This window comes from Nicotiana tabacum, chromosome 24 (assembly GCF_000715075.1).
Source record: "Nicotiana tabacum cultivar K326 chromosome 24, ASM71507v2, whole genome shotgun sequence".
In the NCBI taxonomy this organism is placed as follows: Eukaryota; Viridiplantae; Streptophyta; class Magnoliopsida; order Solanales; family Solanaceae; genus Nicotiana; species Nicotiana tabacum.
Window position 1 is genome coordinate 32844023 of NC_134103.1, and position 24968 is coordinate 32868990.

The window sequence follows — 24968 nt, forward strand, 5'->3', positions numbered from 1 at the left end:
CCAAAGCTAAGTCTAAAGCCCACGGTTTATAACCATGTAGAAATGACATCAGTTAACCACTCTAAAGGGATGTTATTTAGGAATTAACTAGTGTGTCATAATTTTCAGTTTAATTTTTTAGAAAAAAATATACTGAAATTAAGATTTTTAGTTTAAAATTTTAGGACAAAATAAATACTGGCTAATCTCTAAATAACATTCTCAGGAATGGCTATATGTGCACTTGCCCCCATAACCATTGCAAGTTTTTATGTTGGATGGACCCTTTTTGGACTACCATATAAATTTGGCTAGAAATTTTGGCGATCATTATAATTGCTGTTAAGGAAAATCCTGATGACCGAAAGAGCTTGCTTCACAAAATTTGGCCCGGGGTTATTATCCAAATACTTTTTTTAGGGGGATTAAAATTTAAATGGTGATGCCAAATGATCCTGTTTGTGCAAATCACCCTAACCATTGTGGTTCGAATTCACAATACTGCAATTGCAATTATAACCTAATATTGATCAGGTGCTATAAGATATCATATCTAACTCACGTTATTCTCTAGACTAGACTCCTATATGAATACTTTCAATCAAAATCCCAAGTGGAGCATTTGGGGGTAGAGTGATCTTGGGCCAGAGCTAAAGTGTTTGGGCCAGATAACATTTCGCAGGCCCATAGTAAGAGAGATGCAGCAAAGAGGCTGATTTGCACAAATATGACACTTCAGTGTTACTATTGATTTTTTTTTAAACCCTATATGCCCATGGACAACACTTGACTTTAAAGGTTTACCCAGAGCAAGCGGAGGTCAAAATAAACACCATCAATTTTCAAAATCTTTGAGGATAATTTAATGTAGAAATGGCGTGGGATAGCCACTTTTTAATATGGTATTTAGTTTTCACCCAATATTTTTAATACTGAGCAAAAATAGCCACTACTCTGTTAAAATTAATACGAAAAGACATTTTTACCCTTTCTTCATGAGTGTTGTGTAAATATTAAGGACATGGTGTCCTTAACATTTACACTGCACGCATGAAGTTAAGGACACCATGTCTCTAGCATTTACACTGAACATATGAAGTTAAGGACATGATGTCCTAAAGTTTAACAACGGAAGATGCAAATACATGACACTTTGTCCTTAATATTTACACAACATTCATGAAGTTAAGGACATCATGTCCTTAATATTTACACAACACTCATAAAGTTAAGGACACTATATCCTTAACATTTACACTGCACACATGAAGTTAAGGACACCATGTCCTTAATATTTACACTACACATATGAAGTTAAGGACATGAGGTCTTAAAGTTTAATAATAGAAGGTGCAAATACAAGTTAAGGACATTATGTCCTTAACATTTACGCTGTACACATGAAGTTAAGGACGCCATGTCCTAAAGTTTAAAAACGGAAAGTACAAATACTTGACACTTTGTCCTTAATATTTACACTGGATTCATGAAGTTAAGGACACTATGTCCTTAATATTAGTACAGGGATATTTTCGTCCGGGCGGGTAAAAATTATTAAATACTGGTTAAAAAGTAAACACATTTTAAACGGTGGCTAAAGAGTAAAGACATCTCTAATTAGTGGCTAACAGTGCACTTCCCCCTAATTTAATGGGATAAAAATTAGGAATCTTTACATAAATAGCCAGTCAAATTTATTATTTATTTTTTCTAGCTAGTATACAAAAATTATACAGTAATTATATGATTTTACATATATTATACATATATATACCCACCAATTATTTTAAGTTTAAACACTTGGGTACGCGGCTATTTAAGTTAATTCGTCCAAAAATTAACAGCCCATCTGAATAGTTGGGCCTATATTTGCTTCAACCTTGTTTAGCAGATCAGTGTGCAATGAACTCGAGCACGGTGGAAGAATTTGAGAAGAAGGTAGTTATTTCGGAGAGGATGAGCATGGAGGAGGGAGCAGGCAATTGTCCAGAGATCGATTCTTTCAAAATCGTCGAATTGCTTCGAAGATTTCTGGCTGTGCAGCAACGCAGAGCCCAAGCTTATGCCAGGCTCAAAAGGTAATTAAGAAATACCTAATACATTGATTCTTTCAGCTAGTTCTATAATATCTGTTTGTTTCTGCTACAAAATTATACCCCTAACTATTTTTCTGTTGGTTTTAGAAGTATTATTGTATCAAGATATGCCTGGTTCGTGGAGAGTGGTTACTATTTATGATTTGTAATACCCGCTGCGTGCAGCAAAGACCTTGAGCTACATGGCTTGCATAGTTCTTTATTTTTTTTTAAATTTTTTTGGGTTTTCAAAACCATAGTAATACAAGAAGGAATCGAAAGCACTACAAAGTACCCCAAAGCAGAATAAATCTGCAAAACACGCCTTTCCTTCTGGTATGCCAATCTTATATAAGAATGATGAAATCGTTTCCTCCAAAAAGGATAAATTAATTAAGCTTAATTAAGGGCAAGGGCACAGGGAAAGGGCCTGCAAGTGTGTTGTGAATACATATTCAACTTAGTTCCATCTTATGATCTTCAAGGTACTAAGATGATTACCTACCTAGATATTAGCTGGGTTGTTATCTCTCTTAACCCACTTCCTTCATTTGGGAGTAGCACTAGCTCTAGTTATCAATTACGTATAAAGATTCAAGATACACCTGTCGTTCCTTGTTATTATTCCTAAAAGAGGAAAGTTTTATTCTATTTATTTTTTCATTTGTACCCAGTTCATTGACCTAGAGAAAACATATGATACAGTACCACAAAAGGTCCTTTAGTGCTGATGGAGAAGACAAAAATTCATATTAAATATATAAATGCCATAAACGACATGTATGAAGGAGTAGTTACTAGCGTGAGAAGATACAAAGAAGTTTTATATAACAGTGAGTCTACACTAGGGATCGGTATTGAGCCCTGACTTGTTTATCCTAGTTATGGATAAGCTAACTAAAACAATACAAGATGAGGCCCCATGGTGTATTGATATTTGCTGATGATGTTGCATTAGTTGACAAAACCAGCAATGGTGTCAACCAAAAATTTGAACTATGGAGAAGCACCTAGAGGGTAAGGGTTTTAGGATAAGTAGAAGTAAGACTGAGTACATGCACAATTAAGTCAACATGAGAAGGCCGAAGTTGAGGTGAGACTAGACGAGGTTTGCGGTGCCAAATGCTAATAATTTAGATATCAAGGATCATTTTTTCAAGAGAATAAAATGATAAATGAAGATGTTACTCATAGAATTAAAATGAGTTGATTGAAATGGTGCTACCAGCACCAGGGTGTTATGTGATAGAAGGGTGACTACCAAAGTGAAAGGTAAGTTCAGTAGAACAACTATAAGACCAACATGTTATATGGTAGTGAATGTCGGGCCGCTAAAGTCCAACATATCCACAACATGAGTGTTGCTAGCTGCGAATGCTAAGATAGATATGCGATTATACAATATTAGATAGGTGATTTCTTTCTATCTGTACAAGGTTTGGTGGATAGGGTTACCTGATACCTATTGCTGGTGGGAGGTGGTAAATATCCCTGGAATTAGTCGAGGTGCCCGCAAGCTCGCCCAGACACCACAGTTATCTTAGATAGGATTATAAACAATCACATCCGCCAGAAGATGCAAGTAACATGCATTGAGTTTAAAATAAGAGAAGGTCGCTTGAGATGATTTAGTCATGTTTTGCATCGATCTACTGATGCACCGGTCTGTAAGTGCGAGACTATGCCAAGGTATGTTCCCCCTCCCCCCCCCCCCCCCCCCAAAAAAAAACACCTTTGTCGAGAAGGTCCATCAGACAATCTGAGTGAGTTCTTTGGCCCACCCTGAACGTATGAAACTGAAGAGTTCTTTGGCCCACCCTGAACGTATGAAACTGAAGTTGAAATTATAATAATATATCAAGCTTCATCAATTATCCCAACAAAAAGAAATTACTTCGTAAAGAAGTATTTAATTTTAACAAAGACAAGAAAGAAGAACTCTTGAAATAGTATTATTTTTACTTGCAAAATAAAAAGCTAGAAGAAAACTTAAGTGAAAGAGAGTGAGAGACCAAGATAACAATGTCTACTCCTTAATACTTGATGTTTTCTCTTAAGCCATGCTAGCATATTTATAGGATTGTAAGTGTAGATGGATCTTGAGTTAAGGCCTAGATGAATCCTGAGTTAAGGCCTAGATGAATCCATGGCTTCATTTCTTCTCTTTTTTGATTCTTTGTCGTGTCCCACAGATGCATCGAGCCTTTTCTTCCCTTTTTCTTCATTCCATTATTTTTTTCTCTAGATTTTCATACTTTATCTTCGTCTATGGTAATTTTTCTTCCTGCAATACTTGTTAGAAAATATGAGTTTTGAGCATAATATTTATTTATTTTATGAAAAAAAAGATATTATTAGCTATGAAAAATATATTAATAATTTTTATGCATCAAATTCCCCCGTACTTAAATATTTGTTCGTCCTCGAATACACAAAGAGAAATAACATAGTTAAAACACTTTTAAGGAAGATAATAAAAACTTTGGGTAGACAAAAGTCAACTAAGACCAATCCACAAATTTGAACAACCTTTAACCACACTCATGTTCACCTATTGCAAATTGAAATCACAATATTTTCTAATCCCTAGCGTCTCTCGCTAATGAAGAAGATGCCCACAGTATATATCATTATAGGACAAAGAAGGGCGTAGAAATAAAACTCTTCACTCTCAGCAAAGAAGTACCTCATGTTACCATAAATTGCCATAAGCTTGACTATAATGTGATTCTCCACTAATATAGAAGACTTTGAGTCGAGATCATGTAGGACTTTGCAAGGTTATAATGTAGGCTTAGGGACGGGTAAGATGTATATGGATAAGAGTGACTAATGTTCCTTATAGGCACTATATTTATATTAGCACTTAAGCACAACAACCTTCCGTTTAAAATAATCAACCTCCCTCCTTTCTTTTTTCTTTCAATGTTTCTCCTTTTATTTCCCTTTCACACATATTTTTTTCCCTTGAAACCGAATTTCAAGAGCAACACATTTCTTTTGTTTCATATGAAAATATTTTAGCTTAAATCAGTAAGCTCAACAATCACCCTTATCGCCTCTTTCCTCCACAATTACTCTTCCCACTTACGTTTTTCATCTAATTCAACCTTTTAAGTGCCAGAAAGGGAATGAATTGAAAAATATCATAACAAATAGGCTAAGGGTTATAGTTTGGCTAACGATAAAACAAAGATAATTTATTTAGGCTCAACGGGGTTAACTAAGGATATAACTAATCAAGGAAGGTAAATTTTGGCCATGGTTTAACAAGGACGACCTACTTTCATTTCCCAACTCAAAAATCTTCCTATGATTTCGCCTCAAACCACACTCAAGGCAAGTTTTAGATTTTAAAATAAGCATGAGAACTTGACAATATAAACTGATCACACAATGCACTTGGGATCAACAAACACTATGATATTAATAAACAATAAACAAGTATGAGTTTAAGAAAGGTAGTTATACAACCCATGAATGGTGCTCAATTAAATTCGTCTTTCCTAAGTCTCAATCTTTTTATAGAGAAAATCAAGTGTTTAGCCAACTTATTTACTGATTAAAAAATCTAAGAAGTGTTCGATTCAAAATATTACAACCATGGCAAAGAACCGAACAAGAAATCCATGGAGATACGTAAAGAAAGTTATGTTATGAATTTAAAGCAAGTAATATATATATAAATAAAATGCTAGAATACATAAAACGAAACACATTGTTGAATCGAACCACTAACATATATAAAAAGAAATACTAACATACATATATAAAATCATATATATTAAAACACATTTCTCTACCAAACGTTCAGATGTATTTGGCTTTATTTTGCTCCATTCTATTTTTTCCTCTTTTCTTATCAATCCCCTTCAACAACAAAGACAATAAATAGTTAGTGCTTTATGCACTTGTTAGTTTAATGTTAAATGTAGCGGATAACAGCGGAGCTCGAGAATTGATGTGTATTCGAATCATAGGAGCTAGCAATCGTCGATATGCTCATATTGGTGACATTATTGTTGCTGTGATAAAAGAAGTCCTACCAAATATGCCCCTAGAAAGATCAGAAGTAGTCAGGGCTGTAAAATATAAGGATAGTGAAAATACAATGAAAATAAACAAAAGATAGCTATATTAAAATGCAGATTTTTTCCATTTTCAATGTTCAACAGTTGGCTCAACAAAAACTTGCACAATTTTGAGCCAATCTGCATTTACCTAAGTTCCTCCTATTTACATTCTTCCAATACCAAGGTAACCAAGCATCTTATACTACCTATATATTCCAAAAACACCAAGCTGCATAACAAAAGGAACTTCATAAGCAGAAATAGAAATAACTTAATAGACTACTAATTCCCCCACACTTAAAACGCTTTATCCTCCCGGATGAAGACGACTCGTGAGGGAGAAACATATTTTATTTTTTTATTTTTTTATTTTTTTTCCTTCGGCACCTTCTCCTTCTCCTTTTAATTTATCACTTGGGACCCAATTTTCATCAGAATCGGATTCAGAACTAGTATCTTCATCCACCATCACAGCCTTTCCTTTTCCGTTCCCTCTACAATGGACTTTGCTCTCTTTTTTGGAGGATTTCCCTTTCGTATTGTTAGTGCACTTGTGGAGGATTGATAGATTTCAGCAAAATCAAGTAATCAACAACATCAATATTGCTCAAATACGATAAATTACTGAAAAATTACTGCTATGATTTGATATTGGATCCGATGGAATAGGTGTCAATGGTTGTGGTGGTGGGTTATGAGGTTGTTGCTGGCCCGATGTCTGAATGTCATCAGGGATATAGAATCTCGGGATTGGAGTGGTGGCTGGATCTGCCCAGTAAATAGGCGGATAATTTGGCATTCCTATGAAGCCCCATATTTCAACCATCTGGCATTGCGTATTTGAGAGAGTACATATTATGGATGAGTTATAGATGATGTCTTGCATTTGTATATGCTCCACTCTCTGAAATCCCCGATCAATTCTTCCTTCCAAATTCCCAAATCTCTACTCCATATTATCAAAGCTCAAATTCATCCTTGCAAATTGTTCGGTTAATTGCTGGTCTTATCTATTCTCAATTCTTAGACAAATGGGATTCGGAGAGAAATGGATCAAGTGGATTAGATACTGCATCACCACAGTCAAGTACTCCATTCTTGTTAATAGAAGCCCAGTGGAATTCTTCTCTCTAAAGAGAGGGATTAGACAGGGGGGCCCTCTTTCACCCTTCCTTTTTATATTGGCTATGGAGGGACTCAGTAAAATGCTTGAAAAAGCTAAACAACTACAATGGTTTGAAGGGTTCTCAGTGGGTAACAACAGGAGCTCTCCTATTTCTGTGTCACACCTTCTGTTTGCAGATGATACACTTCTGCGGAGCAGATAAGTCTCAAGTCCTCTACCTAAACATTACTCTTATGATATTTGAAGCTATGTCTGGCCTGCACATTAATATGCTCAAGAGTGTTATCTACCCAGTAAACTCGGTCCCAAATCTGCTAGAACTAGCAGACATTATGGGTTGCAATACATGCTCCTTCCCTACCACATATTTGGGTCTTCCTTTAGGTGCCAAATACAAGTCCACTGAGATATGGAATGCAGTAGTTGAAAAATTTGAGAAGAAGTTGGCTACATGGCAGAGGCAATACATATCTCTTGGTGGTAGGCTTACCCTTATCAATAGTGTATTAGATAACATACCCACCTATTTCATGGCACTCTTTCCTATCCCAGCAAAGGTTCAAAAGCAATTGGACAAAATAAGAATGAATTTTCTATGGGAAAGGAATAGCATCAGTCACAAGATTCACCTGGTGAAGTGGCACAAAGTCACACTTTCGAAAGCACTTGACGGACTTGGAGTTAAGGACCTCGCCTTACATAACAAAAGTATGTTGATGAAATGGCACTGGAGGTTTAATCAGGATGATGCTGGCTTATGGAAGGAGGTTATCATAGCAAAATATGGTAGACTCAACCATTGGTGTACCAATAGAATTAGAACCCCTTATGGCACAGGATTATGGAAGAGCATACATAATTTATGGGGTGCTTTCTCTAATAACGTACACTTTCAGATTGGTGACGAGACCACTACAAAATTCTGGACTAAAAAATGGATAGGGGACTCAACACTAAAGGAAGCTTTTCCAAATCTCTTCCTTATTGCAGGAAATCCAGAATCCTTTGTTGCTCATAATAGAGAAGGCAACACATGGAGCCCGATCCTCAGAAGGAACCTGCAAGATTGGGAGGTGGAGGATTACATAGACTTGCTAAAGTTATTGGAGAGCTGCACTATAAACACTCAGCTGAAGGACACACTGAAATGGGGAAACGCAAAGGATGGAACTTACTATGTCAAGGCAGGGTATGCTAAATTGTGCTCCAACAATATGATAATTGATCTATGGCCTTGGAAACTAGTATGAAAGACAAAACTGCCACCCAAAGTCTGTTGCTTCAGCTGGTTGGCCTTAAAGAATGCATGCCTCACCCAAGACAACCTTACCAGAAGAAACTTTCAACTGGCCAACAAGTGTTACATGTGCCAAGTTAGCTCAGAATCTGTTAACCATCTTCTCCTCCACTGTTCAATAGCCACAGACATATGGAACATGTTTCTCAGTATTTTTGGTCTACACTGGACTATGCCATTCTTTGCCAGAGATGCATATGTGAGCTGGACCTCAAGGGAAGTTGACAGAACCATCAAAAAAGTCTGGAATATGGTACCTGCAAGCATTTTTTGGTGTATTTGGGTCGAAAGGAATAATAGATGTTTTGATGGATTATCAACTTCAATAGGTTGCTTAAAGGCTAGATGTTTGGTTAATTTGTTTCAATGGGCTAACCTTACTACTATAAAAAGCTCTGATGTTTTCTTGGACTTTATCAGCTCTCTAGTTTTGTAGCGCTTAATTGTAAATGAGCTGTCAAATTCACTTCTTTTGTAACTTTTGCATCTTCTTGATGCCTTTAATGATATATTCCACTTAGTTCATCAAAAAAAAAAATTGTTCGGTTAATTGCGCAATTTGGTGCCTGTCACCTCCTTCATGTTGGCTTCTAGCCTCTGGCAGTGATTCTTGCCCTCTTGGTCCTTCTACTCTCTCCATTCTATTCCAGAATGATGTATTATTGCATTTGGAATACCTGTAGACAACCATTCTTGGGCTAGGATGGACACCATTTATTTTACGAAGTAAAGTTATGGTAGATGGGTACCATAAACTTCTTACGTTAAGGTCGTTTCTACAATTAATCATGTGGGTGTTTATGAATCTACCCACATTCAAAGTTTTTTCATGCAAATAGCATAGAGCAATGCTACTCTTGGTGTGTATATGTTATATTGATGTGAGTTTAGGAGTAACCTACTGCCAATAAAGCTTAAGATTGGCCTAGCACAATAGCCAATTTTCTTGCGAATAAGTTTACTTTTTCGCTTTTCAGAATTATATGTCCAATTAGCTCCTCTTGGACATAAATCTGACTCCACCAAATCGCAATTTGGGTTCTCTAGAAAGATCATTGTTTCTCTGTCATCAACTTCTTCAAGAAAATGAAGACCATTAATAGCTTCAACATAAAAATTAATAGGTCTTCCTCTCACCATAGAAATATTTGTGCTGAGTTGATGTTATGGTAAAACTCTAAGACTAGCTCAAGGCAAAAATCACCAGATGGGTGTGAATAATTCTTCCCACTGGTAATCTTGGATGAGTTGAGCTATGAACTGATCCCAAATTCCATCTTCATTAAAATGAATCCATTTTTCAGGAATTGGTCTTCGGTTTGAGTTCCTTTGGAACCAGTTCTCGTCATCTCTTCTGGGAGGCATTTTGGTGGTATGAAAAGAAGAAGTGAGCTGAGGAAGAAAATCAACTGGAAATGAAATTTTTGGGTGGCTTAAACTATGAAGATGGGTTACTTTTGTTCCTTGCCTTAAAGAGTGGACCCCTACTTTTATTTATAGGAAAAAGACAATCACTAAAGATCTTGAGAAGTATAGATCGAGCCTTTTGCTAAATGCATCCTGAATTTTCCTTTATTTATTTTTTGTTCTTTTCTTTTAAAGAAATTATTAGTTGTAGTATATTGTGTCTGATACCTTCCAAAAATGTAACTTGAACCACTTTTGTGACATTCTTTGGTTAAGTCAAATCACGAGAATTGAGTAGCACAGGTGCATCAGACTCTTTGTAATTTCCAAAGCTTATTATTGTTTCTAATATATTTATTTTCTATGAATGAGAAAGATAATGACCTCACACATATGATGCCTTCAATAGTTGTAATATGTATTTTTCAAGTTTACTACGAGAAGACAACTAGTATTAGCACATGTATTTTTAAAAGTTTTAAAATACTTGTATTTACAATGTAGTCTATTACTATATTCGTTTAATATATGTACTTCCTATACACATCAATTTTCTTAAAATACCAATACATATATAAAATATTTATTTAAGGGTCTTTTCCTTTTTTTTAATATATATACACGCACACAAAAAAAATAAATAAATAGATATATGAGATATAATTGCAAAAAAAAAAAAAATTGAAAATGAAGAAGAAGAGTTCTAAGTTTATTGTCGTCATCTCGACTTATTCTTTTTCTGTTAACTTACCTGATGATGATTGCAAACACAGTTCTATCAAATCCTCCATTGACATATAACTTTACTCTGTGCCCATTAACTTTAAATTTATTTTCTCCGTTTACCTTGTCACCGTCCTCCTGTTGGATCTCAACTGCTCCATAGGGTGTGACATTTGTAACCAGGAAAGGACCAGTCCAACAAGATTTAAACTTTCCTGGACCAGTCCAAGTCTCCAACGTTGAATTTTTTTCTCTTAATCAGATTGTCATGCCATTTTTTAGTTTTTCCTTTGAAAATCCTTGCATTCTCATACACCTCCATTCTCAACTCATCTAGCTCATTTACCTGCATAAACCTGTTCTTTGCGATAGAAGTTAGTCCACAATTTAATGCTTTTACTGCCCAAAAGGCCTTATGTTCAAGCTCAACTGGTAAATGACAAGTTTTTCCAAAGACTAATCTATATGGTATGTACCAATTGGCATTTTGAACGTCGTTCGATATGCCATAATGCATCATCTAATTTTAAAGTCCAGTCTTTACGAGAAATTCCAACCGTCTTTTCAAGTATTCTTTTTAATTCTCGTTTAGAAACTTCAACTTGTCCTTGTGTCTGAGCGTGATATGGTGTACCTGTTTTATGAGTTACACCATATTTTGCTAGTAACGAGGAAATTTGCGTGTTCATGAAGTGGTTCCTTGATCACTAATAATGACTCGAGGTGTGCCGAATCTGGTAAAATTAATCTACCACCACAAGAATGTATTCATAAGAATAAGACGAAGGAAAAGGACCCATGAAGTCTATTCCCCAAACGTCGAATATTTAACAAACCTGTATTAACTGCAAAGGCATCTCATCTCTCCTCGTGATGTTACTTGTTCTTTGGCATTTGTCACAAGTTGCAACATACGTTCTAGCATCTTTGAAAAGTGTAGGCCAAAGGAATCCCGCCTCTAAAACTTTAAAGGCGGTTCTATTTGCTGCGTAATGACCTGCTACTGCTCTGTCATGGCAATGATGTAGAATGTTGTTCATTTCTTCTTCAGATACGCATCTTCTGATGAATTTTAAACAAGGCTCATTCCACAGATAATATTTAGCATCAGATATAAGCTTTTTCCTTTGGTAGTAAGAGAGATTTTGGGGTATCCATTTTCCAACCAAGTAATTCGCAATATCTGCAAACTAGGGTGGTTGAGTCACAAATGAGTTGACTGAAAAAATGTGTTCATCAGAAAACTCTTCCTTTATATCACAAAATTCAAGGGGAGGATTTTCTAATCTAGACAAATGGTCAGCTACCTGGTTTTCTGTTCCTTTTTTATCTTTTATCTCAAAGTCAAATTCTTAAAGAAGTAAAATCCATCTTAACAATCTAGGTCTAGCATCCTTCTTTGCTAAAATGTATTTTAAATCTTCATGATCAGTAAAAATAAATTTATCAAATGCAAATACTATTGTCAGTAACTCTTTTTCTGTAGTGGCATAATTCAGCTGAGCCTTATTCAATGTCCTATTGGCATAGTAAATGGGACGAAAGATCTTGTCCTTTCTCTGGCCTAAAACAACTCCAACTGTTGTATCACTAGCATCACACATGACCTCAAAAGGTTTTTCAATCAGGGGACACAACTACAGGTGCAATTGATAATTTTGTCTTAAGAGTGTCAAAAGCTTTTATGCAATCACTTGAGAAATCAAACTTAATATCTTTCATCAAAAGGTTAGTAAGCGGTTTCGAAATCTTTGAAAAGTCTTTTATGAACCGTCTGTAAAAACCTGCATAACCAAAAAAGCTTCTAATGCCTTTAACAGTTGTAGGAGGGGTAACCCTTGTATTAGATCAATTTTCGCCTTATCAACTTCTATCCCTTTAGCAGTAATTTTATGTCCTAAAATAATTCCCTCAGTAACCATAAAATGACATTTTTCCCAATTAAGAATTAAGTTTGTCTCTTCATATCTCTTAATAACTAAAGTCAAATGATGAAGACAATGCTCAAATCTTATGCCAAAAAGTGTGAAATCATCCATAAAGATCTCCAGAAACTTTTCAGTAGGCATATGTTCCATGAGGACATGTGAAAGTTGTCTTATCCTATCTTCGGGTGCAATTGGTATCTGGTTATATCCTGAATAGCCATAAAAAACATAGTAAAAACCATAGCCTGCAATTCTTTCCAACATTTGATCAATAAATGGTAAATGAAAATGATCTTTTCTAGTAGCATCATTGAGACGTCTGTAATCAATGCCGACTCTCCATCCTGTGACTGTCCTAGTAGGGTATGAGCTCATTATTTTCATTTTTTATAATTGCCATACCTTCCTTTCTTGGCACTACCTGGACGGGACTTACCCATGGGTTGTCTGAAATGGGACAAATGATACCTGCTGCCAGCAGCTTCACAATCTCCTTTTCTACGACTTCTTGCATTGTTGGATTCAGCCTTCTTTGGGGCTGGACTATTGGCTTGTAGCTATCCTCCATGAGAATTCTGTGCATACAAATAGCTAGATTAATTCCTTTGCTATCTGCTACAGTCCAAAACTAAAGCTCCTTTGTGAGCTTTCAATACTTCAATTAATTTTTCTTCTTGTTCTGCCGTCAAAGAAGATGAAATAATCATTGGAAATAATTCTTGCTCAAGATAAACATATTTTAAATAGGAAGAGAGAACTTTGAGTTCAATTTTTGGTTGAACTTCATATGGTTGGATGTCCATGTCCTTGGAATCTATTTCCAATATTTCAGCTTCACTCCTGATTATGGGATCATCATCTTTTTGTGGTGCCTGATTTGGCCAAGCATCTTTCCATTGAGTCTAAAATTAATTGACCATCTTTGAATTCATCTACAAGATAACTAAGCATGTCAAATTAAAAAGCAGGAGGATGATGTCTCATCTCATGAAAACCTTAGTATCTTTTGCATATCAAAAATGACTTTTTCTTCATCAACTCTCAAGATTAGTTGTTTGATAGATGATTGCTCTACTGTATCAAGAAATGGTTTACCCAAAATTATTGGTTCATCAGGACATTCTTTCATTTCAAACACTATGAAATCTACATGGAAAACAAATTTATCTACTCTTACAAGTACATTTTTGATTATTCCCTTAGCTTTCTTAGTACTTTGATCTGCAAACTGAAGAGAAACACTTGTATCTTTCATTTCACCAAGAACTAACAATAATAAAAACTCTTATGAATATAGTTGACAATAGTACGATATAGTGATGAAAGTACTGACAATGATAAAAACTTGTATAATACTTCTATTGAACGTCAATACTTGTAACAATAATAGTTATAGTATTTAGTTGATACTGATAACGGTAATTAAAAAAAGATATAAATAGTAATAATAAGTGCTCAAATTAGTAACAAAATATCTAATCTGAAGTAGATGTATGCCAATCCCTGACAACGGCGCCAAAAATTTGACGAGCTTCTGGCGTATAGAAAATTAAGGCTCGTACTCTGTCAAATTATAATATAGTTTATGATATCGTTCCACAGAGATTGGAAGATCTATGCTACAAATTTATGGTATTTTAACTACTATCTTAGAGAATCAAATTGATGGAAGGAGAGTAGGATCTTAGAATTATAAATTTACTTAAACAATATCAAACAACTTCCGAAAGATTTATATTTAAAAAGAGTTGGGAATCATTGAATTCACTTGATAATGTTATTATAAAACTATTTTAGTCATATATTTTGCCGAAGAATAATTGCTTATTGCGGATACAATTATATTTACTCACTCTAAAATAATCAATTAATATCACTTCGTGAGGATATATAACATCAACAACAATCCAGTATAATCCCACTAGTGGGTCTGGGGAGGGTAGTGTGTACGCAGACCTTACCCCTACCCTGGGGTAGAGAGACTGTTTCCGATAGACCCTCGGCTCCCTCCCTCCAAGAACTCCCCACCTTGTTCTTGGGATGACTCGAACTCACAACCTTTTGGTTGGAAGAGGAGGGTGCTCACCACTAGAACAACACACTAGGATATATATATTAATTAATTGTTATCTAGTGACGGTAAAAACTGAAATAATGTTCTTGCCTGAATTGTACTAAAATTAGTGAAAATCTCTTGAGATTATTTTCACCGAATCATTAATCTTAATTGAGTCAATCCTTTCTTGAGAATTAGAATTGAAAGAAATAAGATAAAGATTTTTGAATCAGTCGCCTTGCTCGAGTCAATTCCTCCTTGAGGATTAGATTTGAAAGAAGCAAGATTGAAGATTCGGAATAATAAATAGTTACAAATTACTATCACTCTATTTTATTAAATAACTATATAATGTATCAATTTTGCTTTGTGAGAGTTTCAAAATTTATACAAGAATAATTAAGAAATAAAATAGATGAATGTGACAATAATAACTAGAATCTATCATTCTAGTACATAATAGATATGAAATAGAAATTTTCATGACAAGCACGTATGAAATTGAAATTGAAATTATAATAATATATCAAGTTTCATCAATTATCCCAACAAAAAGAAATTACTCCGTAAAGAAGTATTTAATTTTAACAAAGACAAGAAAGAAGAACTCTTGAAAGAGTATTATTTTTACTTGCAAAATAAAAGACTAGAAGAAAACTTAAGTGAAAGAGAGTGAAAGACCAAGATAACAATGCCTACTCCTTAATACTTGATGTTTTCTCTTAAGCCATGCTAGCCTATATATAAGATTGTAAGTGTAGATGGATCTTGAGTTAAGGCCTAGATGAATCCATGGCTTCATTTCTTCTCTTTTTTGATTCTTTGTCATGTCCCACAGATTCATCGGGCCTTTTCTTCCTTCCATTATTTTTTTCTCTAGAGTTCCATATTTTGTCTTCGTCTATGGTAATTCTTCTTCCTGCAATACTTGTTAGTAAATATGAGTTTTAAGCAGCAACAACAACAACCACCCAGTATAATCCCACAAGTGGGGTATGGGGAGGGTAGGATGTACGCAGCCTTACCCCTACCCTGGAAGGACAGGGAGACTGTTTCCGATAGACCCTCAGCTAAAGACGGTAAAAGAAGCCCTGATATCAAGTAATAGCAAGACCAATAATTAGAAAACTAAATCGAAGATAGCAACAGAGAATATGAAAGGGGTACCGATAACAATTAATAGCAAGACAGTATAATTAGAGAAATAAATCCAAGGCAGCACACGAGAATATGAACGAAGTACTGCTAACAAACTACGGAATTACCGATGGCAAGTAGTAACGGAACAAAACATGCGAATATAGCAAACTAAGGAAAAACAGGGTACCATACTAGCACTAATACTATTGAACTAGAGAAGACAAAGGGAAGTGCACGACTACCTACTAACCTTCTACCCTAATCTTCAACCTCCACACCCTTCTATCTAGGGTCATGTCCTCGGTCAGCTCAAGCTGCTCCATGTCCCGCCTGATCACCTCTCCCCAAGACTTCTTTGGCCTACCTCTACCCCTCCTCTCACCTCCCAAGGCCAACCTCTCACATCGCCTGACTGGGGCATCTGTGCTTCTCCTCTTAACATGCCCGAACCATCTCAACCTTGTCTCACGCATCTTTGCCTCTACAGGGGCCACTCCTACCTTGTCCCGAATAACTTCATTCCTAATTCTATCCAACCTAGTATGCCCACACATCCATCTCAACATCCTCATTTCCGCTACTTTCATCTGCTGGACATGGGACTTTTTGACTGGCCAACACTCTGTCCCATACAACATAGTCGGTCTAACCACTACCTTGTAGAACTTACCCTTAAGTCTCAACGGCACATTTTTATCACACAAGACACCGGAAGCGAGCCTCCACTTCATCCACCCTGTTCCGATACGGTGTGTGACATCATCATCTATTTTCCCATTCTTCTGAATTATGGATCCCAAATACTTGAAACTCTTTCTCCTTGGAATGACTTGCGTATCGAGTCTCACATCCCTGTCCGCCTCCTGGGTAATACCGCTGAACTTGCACTCCAAGTATTCTGTCTTGGTCCCGCTCAACTTGAAACCCTTAGACTCTAGAGTATGTCTCCAGACCTCCAGCCTCTCGTTAACGCCACCTCGCGTCTCATCAATCAGGACTATGTCATCCGCAAATAACAAGCACCAAGACACCTCCCCTTGAATGTGACGCGTCAAAGAATTCATCGCCAGGGAAAACAAAAATGGGCTAAGTGCTGATCCCTGATGCAACCCCATCTCAACCGGAAAGTAGTCAGAGCCTCCTCCTGCTGTCCTAACCCGTGTCTTAGCCCCATCATACATGTCCTGAATCACTCTAATTTACACTACAAGCACTCCTCTAGCCTCGAAACATCTCCATACTTTGTCGTAGGCTTTTTCCAAGTCAATGAACACCATATGCAAATCCTTCTTCACCGCCCTATACTGCTCTATCAATCTCCTCCCAATGTGAATGGCCTCAGTAGTCGACCGTAAGGGTGGCAAGTGGGCCGGTCCAAACGGTCCCGGTCACGGGCCGGTCCCAAATTAAACGGGCCAAACGGTCCGGGGCTAAACAGTCCTTTTGTAGGGACCGGCCCGGGAACGGTCCCAGCCCGCGGGCTAAATGGGCCCAACGGATGTTTTTAAAAAAAAAAAAATTAAATAGATATTAGAGACAAAAGGATGTTAAAAAAAATATCTAAGGCAATGCTTTGTAAATTTTATTATAGAATTGTGACCTAAATTTTATTTAACATCCTAAATTTTAATATTCAATATTTAATATCGAATATATATAGTATATAAGATGTATATATAGTATATCGATATAAGATGTATATATATATATATACTATATGTACATCTTATATAGCTTATATACTATACACTTAGTATATATATACTTTTTAGTAGTAACATGAAATGACCAAAGTATGGTACTTTTTAGCTAGTATAAATATGGAATGATAGAATATCAAGTTTTAGCTCAACTCAGTTTTAGTTGAAACTGTAATCTGAGTTGAGATAAATATGGAATGATAGAAGATCAAGTTTTAGCTCAACTCAGATTACAGTTTCAACTAAAACTGAGTTGAGCTAAAACTTGATCTTCTATCATTCCATATTTATACTAGCTAAAAAGTACCATACTTTGGTCATTTCATGTTACTACTAAAAAGTATATATACACTAAGTGTATAGTATATAAGCTATATAAGATGCATATATAGTATAGTATATATACTAAATATATAAGCTATATATATATCGAATATAGCTTATATATTATACACTTAGTAATAATAAAGTAAGCAATAGTAGCAATTATAGAAAAAAATTAGAGAGAGATTGTGATAGATTGATGATTTTGTAAGAAAAATGAAAGAATGAAGGGGTATTTATAGTTGAAAATAGGGAAAAAATATAATTATAAAAAGTTTGGGGTTTGGGGGGTTAAATGGTTATTTTATATATATATATATATATATATATATATATATATATATATATATATTATTTTTAAATATAGCTGTTGGGACCGTTTGGTCCGCTAAGGGACCGGTCCCGGTCCCTGGCGGGCCCAAAGCATAGGACCGGCCCACGAGACAGGCCCAGGCCTACTAAACCTGGGCCTAACGGTCCTGGCCCGTTTCGCCCGTTTGGTCCGCGGTCCCGGGCCTGGACCGGCCCACTTGCCAGCCTTAGTCGACCGTCACGGCATGAAACCAAACTGGTTCTCGGAAATGGACACACACCTCCTCAACTTCCCTTCAATCACCCTCTCCCACACTTTCATCGTATGGCTTAACAACTTGATACCCCTATAGTTGTTGCAGTTTTTGACATCCCCTTGTTCTTGTATAACGGGATCATCATACTCCGCCTCCACTCATCGGGCATCTTGTTCGTCCTAAAATAAATAAATAATATTTATTTATTTTATGAAAAAATATATTATTAGCTATAAAAATATATGAATAATTTTTATGCATCCTCACCCTGAAAAAACTAAAAAGAAAAAGAGGAGATAAGAGAAGTAGCATGGAAGATGAGGGAGATGGGTAGTTGTTTGGCATTCAAGCTTTATGATATTCATTACTGAATTTTGATGTTTTAGCTATATATAAGTATGTCTGTTTCTCATTCCTATTTTGCCCCATCTATGGGCAGAAAACCAATCTGATCTGATTATCGTAGCAATAGCTTTTTTCATGTCAAATTTGATTGCCGTGGCTTGAGGTTGGTGTTTTGCTTTTAGAGCATAAAGAGGTATCATCTTTCTTTTATCTTTTAATATGGATGAGTTGCAGTTCTAAATGGTCTATTCATGCCCTTCAACATACAGAGGTTTCGAAGATTTTATGGTTTCGGGAGTAGAATCAACTTACCAACAGCTATGCAGTGAGATCACTGTTGAATTTAATGATTGTTCAAAACAGGTTAGTATGCTGATGCATCATGCAGATATTAGTCTAGCTTCTGGTTTGTTTTGAGGGAGCGGGAGAGAGGATTAAGAGATAGAATTGTTATCCCAACTTTATCTATGGAATAGCAATTCACTCGCACCGTAATCCTGCCTATGAGAAAACCCTCCTTAATTTTTACCTGCTTATCTCCTTCCAGATAGGGATGAAGAGTCCATCTTTGACCCTTTCCCTCCCATTGACCCGCACCAAGCCCTCCGTTCACTTTTACTTGTCCACTATACTAAAAATATATTTGTCACTTTTACTTGTCCACTATACTAAATCAAGAGAAAGACAATCTTTTTTTTCTGTTTTACCCCGATCATTAAATACTCATTTTCAAAATTATTTCCCATGACTTTTGAAATGCTATCATTATTGGGGGTTATATGGTAAAATGCATACTACAATTATTATTTCTTAAGGGGCGTGAAAAGTTCAAAGTGGACAAGTAAAAGTGAACGGAGGGAGTATAATAATTACACAGTGAAATTACAAGTGTTCAGAAGTAAGCAATCTCAGCTACCATCCTACACATGATGCATAGCCAAACATGAGATAAAGTTTATCCATCCCATCCACAAGCCCCTTAATACACTATTATGATCCCTTCACTATCATCACTCACTATACCCCAACTCTACCAGTGGCGTTTTAATCCTACATTCTGCTGTTCGCAACTGTGGTTTGGCTTGTAGCTCTAAACAATTGCAATTTCTAAGTATCTTCACCACTCCAGGTCCTTGAAATGGAGTCTCAGTTTCTAACTCCCCATTGCTTCCGGGAGGATCTGGCTCACCTTCTGAGATCTATTCAAAATCAAGAAAAGATCAAGCTGCAACTGGTAATTCTGTCCCTAAATTTGCAGTTAGTTACTTTTATATATATATGTATATATTAGCTGTGCATTAGTTTGTGTTCTGTGGATTTTTTGTTTCTGTGCATCAGTGGCTCTTCTTAATGTAGTCGAAACATACAACTTTTCTGTTTTACCTGCTTAATGCTCAAAGGGGTTACATGTCCTAATCTTGAATTGTTCCGACCGTGCTTGGCTTAACCCTCAATTTTCTTTATGTTTTTGTTGTTCAATTTGTTGCCTCTATTTGGATAGACTAGCTTGTTTAGGTCTTATGAGAAAGACTTGCCCATCTGAGTTTTGTTAGTCATAACATTATTGGACTTGTTAATAATCTATTCATGTAAAAAGGTAATGAATATCAGGAGCTTATGAGCACCTACAAACATTGGAATTTGATTATTGAGAGCAGCTGTTGAGTACATTTTTAAATTGTTGTTCGAGGATCTGTGTGAAACAAATTGCAGTAAGAGAGCTTACCTTTGCAATTGGATGCTGGTAAGGCAAAGGCCTTAATGATTAAAATAGACTAAAGTTGGCAGGGAGATAGTGATAAATGGAATAAATATTACAATAAGGGGTTATTTATTGAACAGGTTCTGGCTCTTCTCGTTAATGGACAGAATATTTGAATATTCTTGGGGTTTTCTACACTCGTTATGCATACAGGTTTCAATAAACTCATGCTGACAAAAGAGTAAAGGTGAAACTTCATTGTTCTGTTTTTATCCTTTGTGTAATGTGTGCACTTCAGTATTTAGGTCATCTGAAAAGGTTCCATAATAGTGTGAAGGATTTCTTTTAAGATCCTTTTCTTGTATGATTTTGCTTGATGACTTCATTTATATTTTTATAAAAAATATCAGAGTACCCCATTCCATTCAAATCTCATTCGTGACATGACTCCCAATCTGTAAATGTTGTCCAGGCGAAGCTTCTATGCTGCAACTTCGACTTAATTTTATCAACTTCATTTATTGGCCTTATATCGTTTACCTTTCTTACGTAGCTGCCTATCATGATCCTGAGACATTACTCTACAATTCCCTCTATCCCAAAACTTGTATGGACATTTCTAATGTTCTTCATACTTAAACTCACATCAGAATTTTGCCCTCAACGAGAAAGTTTGGAAGTGAATCTTTGTGGATTATCTACTAAAGATGAGCTTGAGAGAAAGTAACTGTGATTTAGTTGCTTAGCTGTGTATATCTTAAGTTACATTCTCCATATAAGTTGGAGTTTGGAAAATAACATAAAACATTAGATGTGCTAGTTTCTTTGATCTTCGAAATAATTTCACACTGTTTAAGTGCTGTAATTGTAATCAAATAATGAATCAAACAAAAAGTGCTATATCTGTAATCATAGCTGTGGAATTATGCCACAAACTTGAATGAGAGCTTTATCTTCTTATAGGTGCTCTGCATCAACAAATTTCCATAAAATATATTCAGGATTTCACTGGTATTTTGTTGGCAACGTCTTCATAATTTACGCTTCTAGTTTTGTTTGACCATTGAGGTTATGCATTAGGTATGACTTCCAAATCACCAATAAAGGAAAGAAATTACTTAATACTTAAGATTGCATTTTGAGAACATGGTGGCCTTAATACCCAAAATTTAAAATGCTAGATGATACGCACTATGCTGATGTAGCAGTTGCAGGGATCAGATTTGTTTATCAGTTTATAGTAGCCTAGCTCTGACCAAACCGAAAAATATTTCACCAAGTTTTCCAGAAAAGGAAGTTGGAAATATGTAGCCAAAACTAACGGTAGCTTCAACTAATACACATAATAACGATGATAATTTGATGTGTTATGAAGGATTTAATGATGGTAACTATGAACTACTTTGTTTCATTTATATGCGGTGTTTGACGGGATATGACTTAAGAAAGAAATACCGACTTGTAAACTAAATGTACAAGACATACAGAAAGTAGCATTACTATCTAATGGTCTTAGACTTGTCCCTTCTGGTAAGACCATGCCATTAGGGAGAAAGATGGAAATGTAAAAATAAGTGTCTTCTAAATGTAGAAAGGTGTCAATCTCTTAGGAACGAACCAAAAAGGGATTAATGCTGTATAAAATGGAACAAAGTGAGTAATAATTTAACCTCTTCCAGTATCCTTGCTCAAAATATCTTCCCATGATTAACTTTTATTTTCCTATTTATCCTAGTTTCTATAATTATTCCAAATTTTCAATTTTCGTCGGATTGCTGACATGGATTTTGTCCGAGTATTTGAGATTCCGGACAAAATTCCATTGCTTTCATATGATTTTGCTTGATGTTTTCTCACAATTTGTCTGGCAGACCGCCACAATACAAGTCCTGAAAAAAGCTGGCCGCCCCTCAGAGCGTCTGGTGAGTCATGAAAATTGTAGATACAGTAAGCCAACCGTACATGAATGTGTGCACATCCAGAAGATAACGGAAGCTTCAGGCACTGAAGAAGCAGAAGCTGATGCAGAATTTGATAATGCTCTCAAGGAGGCTATTCAAGGTGTTCAAGATGCAGTAACAACAATAAATGAACATTTGGAAGAAGTTAGGTATGAGATTGCAGCACTTGAAGACTAAAGATTAGTTGGTTGACTTTACCTTTTATGTTTTCTCAAGGGCTCATTGCCATCAAAAGTTACCTCATAAGTTCCAGGCTGATCAAGGATCATCATGTACATTGTTCGTCATAACAGTTTTATTTGTATAGGCGACGAACATTTTATTGTTGATGGTGGTCATGGAAGGTAGAAAACTATAAACAAGCTACACAATAGTTTATCTGGATAGCAGATAACACCTTTTGGAATCCTCAGATGAACTAAATTAGTTTGATATACAGTTAAGTTGTTCACTGGAAACTTATAACAAGAAACCCTTCTAATATATGGGATGACCCAAGGACTGATGTGTGTTTGCTTGTTTGGATTGGTCCACACAGTTTTTTTTTCTTTGATTGTTTGGTAGTGTAGCTGCTTATAATTGAAGCATAAGCATCTCTAGCGAGGTTGCATATTTGTGCACTTTCTTTATCTTGAAAAGATATAACTCTTGTCCGTTAAGTTCTTCTAGCAACCAATTTATTCCGAAAGTTACGGGAAGAAAGTTAAATTTCCCTTTCTTTTGGTACCATTATGTACATGTAAGCTTAACAAGAAAATCTCATGGAGTTTCGGTCATTGAAATGAAAAGTTTTAACAATCTGAATTACACTAACTACTCCCTAAGTTATTAGTAATAGATGGTTGGATTTGACTGTTCTATTGTATCAGCAACGTAAATCGTTCACAACATCAGTAGAGTACGGAAATTTCAACAGAGTTGCTCATACTTCGTAGTCACTATACATATTTGTACTCGTCATAGTACACTTCAATTGTCTATAGTTTATTTTCTTCTTCTTGAGCCGAGGATCTTTTGGAAATAATATTTCTATCCCTCTGAGGTAGAGGTAAGGTCTGCGTACACTCTATCCTCTCCATACCCCACTTGTGAGATTTTAATGGGTTGTTGTTGTTGTAGCATATTACACTTCAAATTGTGACCTCTTGAGTCTCGAGCATTGGACTGTAGCTCAGGGCTAAAGACATGATACTTTTACTTGCCAAGTGAGCAATTAGGCTAGAACAGAGCTAAAGTAATTGGGCCAAAGCCCAACTGGCAGTTTATACTTGGGTGATTTACAAAAATAAGACACTTCGGTGCCATTATTGATTTTTTGACCCTGCTTGCCATATGGACAAACTTCAAGATTAACAATTGTTGGCCCTCACTTGGCCATGGATAATACTTTTGACTTTTTACTTTAAAGATTTGCTCATGGGGCAAGCAGGGGTCAAAAAATTAAGACCATCCATTTTCAAGGTCATAGGGTGTAATTTCTTGTTAATACTTCATAGTCATTGTGCTTCAAGTCCATAATACTGTAGGTGAAATTACAACCTTTTGAGTAGACTCCTATATAAATACTTTTATAACGGGGAAAGTGCACAAATAGCTGTTTTTAGGATCCATATTTAAAGATTAGCCAAAATTTACAAAATCTTAAAGTTAAACCGTTTCAGAATCAACTTCAAATAGGCGCTGTTAAAGCTTGATTTTAGAGTCTAACTATAGACTCGAAGCTCTGAGTTTGAATGTAGTTCAAATTCAAACTTTAGGCTCAGCCGAGGCAAGAGCAAAGGTTGAAAAACAAGAAAAAAGAATTCAATCTCCCCCGCCAGAGCCTAACTAGAAATCTAAAGATTTAAAGAAGCGGCAGCAACATCATGAAGGGTGGTGAAGTTTGCCAAAATTGGTTAAACATTAAATAGTTTTTAAAAAAGGCACTCAAAGCGGCTATGTGGTGTCATTTCTACTTCTAAAAAAAAAATCCCAAGTGAGCAAGTGCCAAGTTTAAGTCATTGGACCAGATAACATTTTTAAGTCCATAGTAAGAGATGCAGCACAAATGATAAGCTCATCTTAGTATATGCAGTAAATTTCATGGTGATCATTCAACTTTGTGTTCGTTACACAAAAGTCATTTTTCTTTCTTTTGTTACGTAAAGGTTATTCAATTTTGTGTTTATTACTCAAAAGTCACCTTTCTTTCTTTCTTTTGTTACACAAAAGTTATTTTACTATGCTCTAGTTATCATAAATTATACTTTGACCAGATTTTACAAACCTTTCATCTGAAAAGTCTATTATGCCCTTGACATTATAAATCATCCCATTTATATAATACTTTATATATTATATGCTATATAATATACTTTTACCCAAGTATTTTACTTATAAATGAAATAACTTAATATTATTTTTATTATATATTCGTACATTTAATTTTTTTCCACTTGTGGGATTTCACTGGGCTGTTGTTGTATTAGTACATTTAATTTTTTCTTAATATTTTCAAGATATATAAGTAGCATTATTAAATTTGCCAGTAACATTGCCGTTAACACATCTCAAGTCCACGTTC

The 24968-nt window shown here is 35.6% G+C and overlaps 1 protein-coding gene across 1 annotated transcript; it reads left to right on the forward strand.

Annotated features, from left to right (window-relative positions):
- Window positions 1–1825: 1825 nt before the first annotated feature.
- On the forward strand, window positions 1826–22926 carry LOC107780940 (uncharacterized). Its single transcript, XM_016601564.2, has 4 exons — window positions 1826–2057; window positions 19012–19105; window positions 19872–19976; window positions 22316–22926. The coding sequence occupies exons 1-4, from the start codon at window positions 1882–1884 to the stop codon at window positions 22580–22582; spliced, it is 642 nt and encodes a 213-aa protein (XP_016457050.1). The 5' UTR covers window positions 1826–1881; the 3' UTR covers window positions 22583–22926.
- Window positions 22927–24968: the final 2042 nt, after the last annotated feature.

What these genes read in the sequence shown, in the direction of transcription:
- LOC107780940 (XM_016601564.2), top strand. Translation starts at nt 1,882, where the DNA reads ATGAACTCGAGCACGGTGGAAGAATTTGAGAAGAAGGTAGTTATTTCG. An exon ending in TTAATGATTGTTCAAAACAG is followed by an intron (nt 19,106 to 19,871) that starts GTTAGTATGCTG and finishes TCACCACTCCAG; the next exon opens with GTCCTTGAAATGGAGTCTCA. An exon ending in AAAAGATCAAGCTGCAACTG is followed by an intron (nt 19,977 to 22,315) that starts GTAATTCTGTCC and finishes TTTGTCTGGCAG; the next exon opens with ACCGCCACAATACAAGTCCT.